The sequence below is a fragment of the Trachemys scripta genome, chromosome 7, assembly GCF_013100865.1.
Source record: "Trachemys scripta elegans isolate TJP31775 chromosome 7, CAS_Tse_1.0, whole genome shotgun sequence".
Lineage (NCBI taxonomy): Eukaryota > Metazoa > Chordata > Testudines > Emydidae > Trachemys > Trachemys scripta.
Genome location: NC_048304.1, coordinates 54,655,575 through 54,667,872, shown reverse-complemented (window position 1 = coordinate 54,667,872; position 12,298 = coordinate 54,655,575). Strand labels below are relative to the sequence as shown.

General features: G+C 48.5%; 1 protein-coding gene across 3 annotated transcripts in view; it reads left to right on the top strand.

Moving 5' to 3' along the window:
* The window catches only part of NDST2 (N-deacetylase and N-sulfotransferase 2), a 192,739-nt gene that overhangs the window by 153,015 nt on the left and 27,426 nt on the right, over positions 1-12,298 (top strand). For all 3 annotated transcript variants that reach the window (XM_034775787.1, XM_034775786.1, XM_034775785.1), the window contains exon 2: positions 6,059-7,460. In XM_034775787.1, the coding sequence (XP_034631678.1) occupies positions 6,468-7,460 (993 nt within the window). In that variant the 5' untranslated portion in view covers positions 6,059-6,467. The remainder of the gene's footprint in view (positions 1-6,058; positions 7,461-12,298) is intronic.

Here is a 12,298-nt window from a genome sequence, read left to right as displayed (position 1 = left end):
AGTCAGGTCCACTCTAGGTGTAGCAAAAAGAACAGGAGTACTTGTGGCACCTTAGAGACTAACAAATTTATTAGTTTTGTAGATTAGATTAGGTGTAGCGACACCATAGAGGCAATCAGTGTAGCAGGTTGGTGGGGGCTGGGTTGACAGCTGGCCTGGCTGAAGGTGCTTATCAGGAAGGTTTTTCACACCTAGGAGGATGGCATTGGAGTGCTTGTCAGTGGGGTTAAGCCAGGAGGAGTGTGTGGCTTGGATCAGGGTGCCAGTCATGGGAATGGGAGGTCAGAAGAGTGTGCTGGAAGGAGCTGCTGACAGCCAGGGCCCCCGGGAATCATGGGGTCCTGTGCAGCCGCACCCCTGGCAGATAGCTCGGAGCTGCCCTGCTGCAGCTTAGCGAGCATCTCAGAGATCTGGCAGCGTGACTTGAGCTCCAGGCTACTGCTCAGTTCCCTTCAGTTCTGCACTGGGCGGAGTTAATGCAGGCTGTGCTAATGCAGAGGGTGTGAAGTTACACACCTGTCTGAAGAGAAGTAATTGCTATCTCCTCTTCCAGCCCTTCTCCTTGTGTTTCAGGCTGATGCCTTCGGGCTTGTCGGCCAGCTGGCAGATTTCCCACTTACCCTGGATCCCTGCCAGAAGAGGCCTATCTCCTCAGGGTGACTCACCCAGGCAGATCACAAAACTGGTTTGACTTTGTCTCAGCGTCTGTCAGGGCAGCAACTGCTGATGCTTCTTGCCGGAGCTGATCTCCTGCTTGAGCTCTCCATTCTTTGGGCCTTGTCTATCCAAGACTTTGGCGCTAGCTGGCAATGAGTGTCAGTTATGGCTCCACCCTCACCCCCACAATGAGCTGTGTTTGAACACATAGCATACAGAGGCCACACCAGGCTCATTACCTGTCCCACAAAGAGTAATCAGCCTCCTGCCTACCCAAGGGCTGACTGCTCATTCTGCAGTTGGAGCTAAACATGCCCTGTCTACACTAGTGACCAGACGCTGCACAGCCACAGGAGAGGCGGAGCCATGCATGGTTGGTAACCATTGTCAGGTAGTTCCAGATCCTAGTGCTGATACAGCTGTAGAGGAGTGGAGAGGCAGGGGTGTCTGACAGTTTTGCTCCACTATGGAGTTGACAAGCAAGGTACTTTTGTTTTGTTTTTATCCTGATGGCACCAAGAATTTGGAATTTCTACTTTAAAAAAATGCTGCTTCTTACAAAGGAAATGTGGTGTTTCCTGGGAGATGGTGTATTAAGGTGGAATGGAATAGACGAGAAAATCAATTAGATTCCTTCTGTAACTACTGTATAAACCAGTTTGTGCTGTCTTTGGTGTCCAGAGCAGCTCTTGTTGCATAGGAAGTATAGGGAGGAGAGCATGGAACTGGAGTCATTTGTGGCAAAGGAGAGGAGCCTGCCATTGTGGCATCTAGAAATCCATTAGATGGTGATTAATGGGGGAGGGAGGAGAATGTTGCACCAGAAAAGTTGTTTCCTAGGGCAGTGAGCCTTCTGCAGTGCAGTCAGAAGGTGGGTCCTCTACATGACAGGAGTTCTTGCTGATATTATCAGACTTTCAATACTTCCCCTGTCTCTGGACACACTGTGAATCCCAGATGGGTTCCAGTTTCTGTGCACCTCAATGTGGAGATTGACCTTCTCTGTTTCTGATCACTGGTTCAGAGTCACGGCTTAGGAACATGTACTGGTCTTGAACGCTTTTGGACTGATCCCACAAAATAATTTCCAGTCCTTTGCAGATGGTTGCGTAGCAGATCTAAAACCACATCATTCTGATTACTATCTTGCTGTTATACTACTACAGTAGCAATATGATTTTAGTACTTCTTATTTCACAAACAGCTGAAATTCAACATTAATGCTGTGTGTCACTATGGAATTGAGAATCTTAGCTTCAAAGTGGTACAAAGCATTTGGTTTAGCCTTGGTGATAGCTGACCTTAAAATTGTCACTGGCGCATTCATCTAGCAGCGCTTCTGTGGCAGGACTGAACACAGTGAGGCTGGGACCTTGGACTAATGTAATTTTTAGTCCTGGCTGCACATTCTGACCTCCTGCTTCCATACCTTTTGAGATCAAGCGGTCTTGGCAAACTTACACCCAGATTGGAACAGACCCTGACTTCTCCATGAACTTGATATTTCTGAAGTGTTAGAGCCTCATGAGTTTGACCCACCACATAGGTAATTTCTTCTCCCGTAAGAAGGAACTGTTTAATTCCTCCTCCTGGAAATCAGCCTGGGCTTTGCAGTTTGGGTAGGGGTGGCGGCTAGATGTCTCCCTCACCATTTCTGATGTAATTTTTGTTGTGGGTTTTTTTTTTTTCTTAACTAAACCAGCTGAAGCAGTCCCCAAAGAGCTCAGTGCAGGGTGTGCCAGCTGGCATGCCCTCTGGCTGGTAGGCCTTGTTAGAGAGATCAGAGCTGACAGATTCTTGAGCAGCGATTTGATACAGGCCTCTTTTTAATTTGTTTTTTTTGCGCTCACCCATGTAACAAATGGGGGCTTGTTTGGGAGCGTCGCTGGACCATTGAATGGAGTCATTGTTATCCAGACACTCACATGATTCAGAAGTCCCCAGTACAGGGGGTATCCTTCCCTCGTGCCCCTCAGCTGGGCACTGCAGGTGCAGCAGGCTAGCTTAAATCCCAGGTCACCCCAGCTTTAAAAAGAACAATCCAGTTGTCTTGCAGTTCTCCTTTTGAGAAGTGTAACCAGAAGACTGAAGGTATAGTGCTGTGCTGTAGAGACACACGGTTCAGCACTGACAGGGGAGGGTGAATAGATGGGTAAATAGAATCAGGGAAGTGAACTAGTGCTGCTTTCCAGGCTGTTTTTTGAGGATGCACTGGTGGATCTTCCTTGATAGTAGCCTCTGGGTTGCAAATTCTGTCCAATCAGCATTTATTTGGTAACCTCTATGCCCAGCCCATGGGCTCCTTGGCTTACAAATACCTCCTTACATTCTTCTTAAAGCCATCCTTGCAAGAAGAACCTCCTGTGCCATGTATGTGGAGATGATGTGTGTCCCCTGGCAGCCCAAGGCAGGGGGATGAGGAAAAGGTGAGCTCTGTGGTATGCAGTTGGCTTCTCAGTCCTAAAACCCCTTCTCACAGGCAGGATTGAGTATCCAAGGCCCCAAGTGGGCTTGGAAGTTCATTTGTGTAAGCAGAGTAAAGGGCGTTTCTCATAGCAATTAATGCCCATTGACATGTGGGTTATAATGCCTGGTAGACCCAACTATAGAGCAGGAACTTCCCTGATAGAAAGAACATAGCACATTGGCTCTTTCTGTCCAGCTACTGTCCTCCCTTTTTTGAACACCGGCTCCTTTCAGTGCTATTCCATTTAATGTAAAGTACCTCCAGAGTTCTGGTGCCAAACAAGAGGGTGATGGTGCTGGGGCCCCCTTTGCAGTGTTAGTGCAGGAAGGCTCACAGTGGAGGGAGAAAAGTCATTTTCCTGAGTGTTTTTCAAACAGGGCCAGTGAGTTTTGGTGTTGCATTTTTGGATGTCTAACTTTGAGACACTTAAGAGCCTGATTTTCAGAGGTGCTGAGCCCCCCCACAGTATACTTATCTAGAATCCAGGCTTTCAAAAATAGTCAGTATGTCTGTGATGAAGGTAATGCAGCACCTTCCCGCTGGCTGGGCTGGACTTCCAAATCCAGCTCTGTCAGTGAAGAGGGCTGTCCAGGATTACAGCAGGAGATGGGGAAGCAGGATTCTTGGGTCTCTTAGTCCTGACCCTTCCACTGTGGCCTTAAGCAAGTCACCCTTGCTATGCCTCAGTTTCCCCTGTGTAAAGTATGTCTTCTATCAGGTTTGGGGCCTCACTGTGTTAGCCACTGCACAGACGTATGCAAAAAAGTGGTCCCTGCCTCGATGAGCTGAGATCAAAAGGCATTGTGAATTTTAATGATAGTAAAGAGCATTCTGACCCCATTCCGCAGGTAAAAGATGGTGGTGCTATATATTTACATCACAACCCACTTGCTTTGTCATCTCTGTCTCAAGTAATACCTGGAGCTTAGAAAGTAACCTGGTGGGAACCTTTACAGTTTGACTTTTGGTCCCAGCTGTGAATTGATCTTTTCTCTGATGTAGTTTTTTTTCTATTGCGAAATGCACATTACAAAGTCAGCATCTTTTAATCATGAGCAGTTTCTTCTCTGGTGGCATTTGATTTTAAAGCCCTTCTTTGATAAACAGGCCCTGTGTCTGTTTTACAATCAGAGACAAATAGGGCTAATCAAATTACAAGTACATTAGAATAATAAAAATCACAGCAAAAAGGCTAAAAAGAGGGAGGTACAAGGAAAAGGTGCTGAATGGTCCACTTCAGCAGCCCCTCATTTCTCTTCTCATTGTTGCTGGGAAACAGCTGTGACGTGCTGTGCCAGTTGCATAGGGTGAAGAGGGAATGTTTGTGTGTGTGTTGTGCATCTATGTGTTTTGGATTTATTTGTGACTTTCAGAAAGAACTCATTGTGAACATGTGACTAACTCTGTGTGGGACATCTGGTACTTCCTTGTGACAGGGCCCTGGTGCTTGCTCAGCATCTGCCTGGCTGGGAAGGGGTGGGTGTGCATGAGAGGGAGTGAGACCCATGTGCTCCTGTGAGTTCCTGGGAAGCTGCTTTGCATTAGGTAACCGTGTTTCTGGCAAGGAGAAAGAAGCAGTGATTTTGAAATCAGGGCAGATCTTGTAAGTTCCCTGGTGTTTGCATCTTGGAAGGATTGGTGCTTGTCTGTCCTTGTGGGGATCTTTTCCTATAAAAATAACAGCATGTGGTGAAACAAGGCTGCTGGTATAAAAATGACAGGAGAGCTGGTGATCAGTAATGAGATATACAGCTTTAACCTGGCCCAAATGCACCCAGGCTGTGTGGGACTGAAAGATGGCATGATGCTCTTTAGTGGTGTATGTAAAATGGAGCGGGAAGTGGGAGATGTAAGCAGGTGTTCCCTCCCCATCACCATCCAGTCACTTGGCACTAATTGACCTTGTTGGCAGTCTCAGCAGAGACCAAAGATTGATTGAACTCCCCTCTCATCCTTAGAGGTGCCCTGGGGAGGGCCTCCAGATCAGTATATGAGGCACATTGGTACCATGGGAAGGTTTGGTGATGCATCAAGGATCCTGTTAGGTAGATCACTAGTCTCCAAGGTTGTCAGTCAGGCACATGTCACTGGCTGAGTATGTATATGTTTAAATGAAAGCTGGACGACTCACCTGAGCATCAGAGTTCCTATGCTGGGGAAAGGAATCACTGCTGGGCACCCTCCTCATGTATAAAAATGAAACTGCTGTCCCTGCCTTTGCCTTTTATAGCTCACGGTGTGCACACGGGGAGTACATGTCCTCTGTTGTTAAAATGACAGCGTCCCTCAGGACTCGAGAAGGCATTAGCTTGAGAGCTCAGGAGGAGCAGGGTCTCCTGTGGGAATCAGGGCAGCCTCACGAAGCAGGAGCCAGGGAACATGGGATGGTGTCGTTCCAAGGGTGGAGGAGCGAGAGAGCTAGCTGCAATTGGAGAGGCTTTCCCTTGGGAGTGGGGACCGCAGTAGCCCTAGAGTCCACAAGGAAGCAGGCAACGGTGGGAAGGGAGGAGAGGAGAGGGGACGGACATTATTATGACAAGAGCAGGTTAAAAGGGGGGAAGTGAGGGCCAGTGATGCTGCTGTGAGAGGAAGGCTTGGGTAAGAGGGGATTCCTCTCTTGTGCCCAGTGCCATAGATGGTACAAGGAGGGGTAGGGGACGTCAAATGCTGCAGGCTTCTGGCATCACAGTGTGTGAGAATCCCAGAAGAGGGAACAGCACCATCTCTATTCCCTGCAGATCCCTTCCTAGAAAGCCCAACAGAATCAATCCCCAGCTCATCTGAATTCCTTTACTAATGGTGCATTTCCTACCACCAGCAGCTTGGTCTGATCTGTGACTGCCCTTCCACTGACTCCATGCCCACCTGCTACCCCAGCCCCTCTGATCCCTGTAGCCTTACTGAAAGTCTCTCTCTCTCTCTCTTTAATTGCAGGTGTAGCCAGAAGGTGCCATCATGTGAATGGCAAGCGGCTAGCTGAGGAATAGACTCCAGGTGGGATTCCCCGGCTTCACACACAGCACGCAGGATGGCTGACTGATTTGGGCTTGGAAACAAAGGCGATTATAAGCACACCGTCCTCTCTAGGACTTGGCTGAGAGAGAGGAGTGGCGGAGGGGGCAGCAGACGGAGGAGCGATGGGAATTGAGGACCATGGTTACTTGAGATAAATGGCAGATCCCTGGGAGTCTAGTCTAGAAGCTGCTCGCTTTAGTTTTCCCTCGCTCTGCAGCCACTGTTTCTTGTTCGCGAGCTGCCGCTGGGTGCTGCCACGGTGGCGCTGGAGATCTCCAGGACGACTTGAGTGCAAAGCTTGAGGAGGGGGTGGGCCGCCCGCCTCACCATGATTCAGCTGTGGAAAGTGGTGCGGCACGTGCGACAGCTGGAGCTCCACAGATTGATCCTGGTGCTCATTGCCTTCAGCCTGATCTCCATGTGCTTCCTGGCCTACTATGTTACCAACAGCCCCAAAATCAAGGAGCCACTGCCCCTGCCCTTCAGCGACTGCAGCAACCAGCACAGGGTCCCAATCCCACCCCAGGCCAGTTGGAGGCTCACCAAATCCGTTGACACCTCGCGCACTGAGCCTGTGGTGCTAGTCTTTGTGGAAAGCATTTACTCCCAGCTGGGGCAGGAAATTGTGGCCATCCTGGAATCCAGCCGGTTTAAATATAGGACAGAGATTGCCCCTGGCAAGGGGGATATGCCCACCCTGACAGACAAGGACAGGGGCCGCTATGCTCTTATCATCTATGAGAATGTCCTTAAATATGTGAACCTAGATGCTTGGAACCGGGAGCTGTTGGACAAATACTGTGTGGAGTATGGAGTGGGGATTATAGGGTTCTTCAAAGCCAATGAGAACAGCTTGCTCAGTGCTCAGCTCAAGGGATTCCCCCTCTTCCTACACTCTAACCTAGGGCTCCGGGACTATCACATCAACCCCAGTGCCCCTCTGCTCTACATCACTCGGGCCAACGAGGTGGAGCAGGGTCCCCTGCCTGGTGACGACTGGACTGTGTTCCAATCAAACCACAGCACCTATGAGCCTGTGCTCTTGGCCAGCACAAAGTCTTCAGAATCCATTCCTCATCTGGCCACCCACAAAGCACTGCATGCCACTGTCGTGCAGGACCTGGGTCTGCATGACAGGATCCAGCGGGTCCTCTTTGGAAATAACCTCAACTTCTGGCTGCACAAACTTGTTTTTGTGGACGCCATTGCTTACCTGACTGGCAAGCGCCTCTGCCTCACTCTTGACCGCTACATCCTCGTGGACATCGATGACATATTTGTGGGCAAAGAGGGCACTCGCATGAAGGTGTCTGATGTGGAGGTAAAGCCCGAAGGGATAACCCAGTGGCACCTAAATAAGGCCCCTTGGTCCAATCAAGGGCTGCATTGGCAATCTGCCAGGAGCTGCAGGGCTGCCCCTAAGATTGCTGCAATCGTAGAAGTGTAGTCCATGCAGATTATATGTCCCAGCATGTGATGCTTTCAACAGAGGCTGCCCAGATCAAGATGCTGCATTGCATTCTGGGACCTGTAGCCTTCATGGGCTGCACTTTACTCCTCCGGGAATTCTGCACCAAAAAATTAAAAATTCTGTGTACAATATTTTAAAATTCTGCAAGTTTTATTTGTCAATAAATAAATACGGAGACTGCAGCATGGCAGTGGGAGCACAGGCTGCATGAAGGTGGGAGATCACCCTGCAGCCTCCTCACCTCCCACCCTGGGGACACGGACTCAGTGGTGAGGCTGCACCCGCCTCTGACACAGCACAAGGCCTGGGCCTGCCCCAGAAACACACTGGGGCCCTGCCCTTCTGCACCAGGCGCACCAGGTGTGGGGCGGGCAGACTTAACCAGGCAAGATCCAAGTGTGGAGGGGCTCAGTGTGGGGGGGATCCAGGTGTGGGGTGAGAGAATTCTGTGTGGGACAATCTGGGTGCAGGCAGCTCAGTGAGGGGTCTAGGTGTGGGGGGATCTGGATGCACAGAGGCTCATTGGGGGGTTCTAGGTGCAGGAGCAATGGGACTGCAGAGGCTTCCAGGTGAAGGTGGGTGGGTCTGGGTGTGGGGTCTCAGCAGGGGGGCCTGGGGGAGTGGGGCTTGGTGGGGTGGGGGGGTCTGGTGCAACTGGGTGGGGTTCTGGATGTGTGGCCTCAGGGAGGTGCAGGGGGGTGGGTCTCATGGTGAGGGTTTGAGTGCAGAGAGCTCAGTGGGGGGTGGTCTGGGTGCAGAGGTGGGGGTCTGGTGCAGGGGGGCTCCAGATGCAGCAGTTGAGTTTCAGTGGGATGGGCTTTTGGAATGGAGGGTTGAGGGTGGTGGGTCCCTCAGGAGTAGCACTTGTAGGTTAAAGGTGAGAATGACTGCAGCAGTCTACTCTTTCTCATCTTTAATATAGTGATGGAGTCCATGGGGGTCCCAGAATGCAACTTGATCTGAGCAGCTCCATCTTGATTTGAGCAGCTTCTGTTGAGAGCATCACATGCAGAGAAGCCTAATGTCCTCTCTCAGCCCCAAAGGCTGGCACCTGGCACACCAACCAATAAAACTGCTGAAGTCTAGTGTTTAACCCTCCTGTGACCTTTCAGGACAGCACTTGGGAGAGTGGGGAGCTCTCTTCTCGCCTCAGGTTACTCACCTACTCCTCTCAGCTCGTCTGCCCCCAGTTCTGCAGATCACCTGTTGTGTAGGGAGTAAGGAGTGTCCAGCAATCTGGGAATAAGGGTCAGTGGAGATGCACAGAGCAGCTCCCAGAGCTCAGGCCAGGAGCTCTACCCTTGGCCTCACTGCTGGAGAGGAATCTGAGGGGGGCCATTTTGGGGGTTTGTTGATCGCAGCCCTGAGTGACTGGGTGGTGATGATATAACTGAGGAAGGAGTCAGAAAGGTACAGGACAGGGAGAGAGTGGGGTGGAATCTGGACAGGAATCTATTTAGGTGTGGCATTTCCTGTGTTTCTGCATTTGCCTTTGTATTGTATGTGTTTTTACCTAGCGCAGAGAATCAGGGACTTTAAATGAAGTGATCGGGCTATCCTGCTGAGCTACTATATCTCATCTATTATTTAAGAACTGCCCTATAATACTTGAACATCTATCTAACCCTCCTCAAAGTTACTCTGCCATCCATTGAAACTGTAATTGATGGAATTTCGACTAAAAATCCCATCCTCTCATCCCTTCAAAGTGTTACTGGTTCGTACTATGTGCAGAAAAGTGGTCTTGTTCAGTGTTACATGGCTTGCTGTCATATGTATGGTCACTCCCACCTAATGCTTCTTCTGGTAAAATTGTCTCTTGCAAGGGGACTGACTGTCTTTTGTGTTGAGTTTCTGTGTCCACAGGGAGTTCAGTTAGGGTGACCAGACAGCAAGTGTGAAAAATTGGGACCGGGGGTGGGGAGGGTAATAGGAGCCTATATAAGACAAAGCCCCAAATATCGGGACTGTCCCTATAAAATCGGGACATCTGGTCACCCTAAGTTCAGTATGTGCTGCTATTTTGTCTGGTGACCTTTTTTTTAGTTGTTTTTTATATAGGAAATAGCAATAATTTCCTGAAGATCTTGTGAATGTGAAAGAAAAACTGAAATGTTTTTATGGAGTGTAAAATAAAAGGAAATGAGGGTGGAAGGGAGATAGAGGGAAACACAAAGGGGGAGAAAGAGAAGGCACAAGCCTCGGACCAGGGAGCAGGTATTGTAAATAAATCATTAATTGTTTTGCTAAGTGGTTGCTGACAGTATGTGCCAAACAATTATTTCTGTATGTGTACACACTCACCTTGGGGCTGCACTTACACCTTGCCCCAGGCACTATGAATCCTGGTTGCAGCTCTGTGTTTTGGGACATTCAGATGTCATGAAAGTCTAGCTCAAAGGACACTGGTCTACATTATTCCAGCCAGGACACCCCTCCCCAAACTGGGAAAGGTGGGGACCCCATTCCTAGCCGTGCAGAGCACTGACCCTGGGAGGGAAGCAGGAAACAATTGGTCTAAGCCCCGGAGACAGGACACAAGTCTGTCCTAATGATTTTAAAAACCAATCATACCAGATAATTCTAAAAGATGTTTCATTTTGGGTTTTAACTGTGAAATGGAGGAATAATCTGAGATCAGTAAACAGAGAATCTCAGGCAAAGCAGATAAAGCCCAGATTTATCCATTTAAAAGAGGCTCTGTGATTGCAGCACCAGGAGAGGTTCATGAATTTTTATATTTTTAAAGCAAGAACTAACTTCATGGATTTGTTAATGGCCTTGTGCTGTGGGGAGGGGAACCTAACCGTGACAAAACAGCTGGTGTTTCTTTGGGCTTTTAACATGAACTCTGGGTTTCAGGGACATTACTGCACCACCACAGCTCTTTATTTGAAAGTTTAGATTAGATGACAGTGGATAGGGAGGGCAGATTGGGAAGTGAACATTGCTTCAGGTCCCGGATATTACTGCTGTTTCAGCCAGGCTGTTTCAGTTCACAGATCTACATTCAAGGAACTCTGTAGATCCCAGGGAGGATGAAAACCCTCCATGTTTCTTGGCCAGATGTGTGCCAGTTATAGGTGACTTGGGCAGAGGGATTGTTTCCTTTTTAAAAAAAAATTCCCTTCTTGTTTTTATGTTATAAATATTAGCCCTTGACTACTTGTTCTTGCTGAAAAATGGGCATGGGAGCATTCTCAACCTTCAGTTAAAGCTGGGGTGGACCTTTCATAGGGTGAACTTTTCTCCCAAGTGTTTGTCAGGTATTGGAGTTACGTAGTTAACAACAAAAACAAAAAAAGTTTTCCTAGCGTTCAGAGAATCCTTTCACCTCTCACTTGTTCAGTTTTCAATCTCTTGTGAATCCATAATCCTGCTAGTGCTCCCATCCGCCACAGAATCTGCCAGCCAAACTGGAAGTCGAGGCGAGATATTTCTAATATAACAGAGCCCCGTTTTTCTATCTAACCTCCCCAATCCTTTCAGGCCCTCCTTATGCACCACAAATAAGCACCTCCCAAAAAAACCCGAAACCAAACCCACAAGTCTAATGTTTGCTCCTTTGCAGATCACATTTAAAAGAACACAGGTTGTCTAGTCATTTGGTGAGCAGTCTTGTTTGGTGAGTCTGGTAGCTTAGCTGTTGGTGTAAGCCAATGATTGCACTTCACCAGTGAATGTAGATAGAAGAAAGGAATTCAAATGACTGTCTGAGGGTGGCTGGGGCATCCTGGCACTTGCCCCTTTGAATCCTACAATCTGTCCTTACCTAAACAGAGAATATTTAGCAATTCTCCCTCTGGTGCTAGTGTTGGTTGGAGCACTAAAAATGCTTGGCCTCTGTCTCCACCAGTACTTTCACAGTTGCTAGCACTGTTTGAGCTGCACCCGGTGCTGGAGCAACAGTGGGAAAACTGCAGAAAATTGCCAAAGTAGATGCAGTCCAGTTGCCATGGGCGCAGTTTCTACACAGAGGAGTCTGTCTTGTGTGCACGTATGCCAGGATTGTCAGCAGCTCAGAGCCAAGCTGGGCGCTCTGCTTTCCTCCCTCCTGCTTTTCTCTGTGTGGACTCCTCTCTTGTTTCTTTCGCACATTCTTTCCCCCTCAGCATTGTTGTTTCTTTCTTCTTCTCCCCACCCCATCCCCATCCCCCGTTTCTTACCTGTCTCCTTTCATCTTTCTTTTCTCTCTTCTTGTGTGTGTGTGTGTGTGTGTGTGTGTGTGTGTGTGTGTGACAGAGAGAGAGAGGTTTTGTACTGAATAGTGAAAATCTCTATTCAGTGAAACATTTTACATCTAAAAAAGGCCCAGTCATATAAAGAACTGTTCAGCCATATAACACTGTGATGTCTAGGACCATAATGCCATGTTAGAAAAGGATTGGCGGCTTAAATAGCCACATTGAACAAAATACAGTCAGAGCTAATTTGTCTCCTCACACAGAATTCCTAACCCCCATAGAAGGGGCTGTGTCTGTGCACCAGCAGCATCAGGAGTTTGTAGTGATTGTTGGTGTATTCTTCTGCAGAGCCAGCAGTGGGAGCTTGCAAACTTTGTTTTAAAAGGGTTACACCAAGATGGGGGGCTTTTCTTTTAATTTCTTTCCAATGTTTTTTTTTTAAGTAAATATTTAGGGCCCTAGGATAATTTTTAAAGCCCCCCCAGTTGTGAGGGTAATTAATTG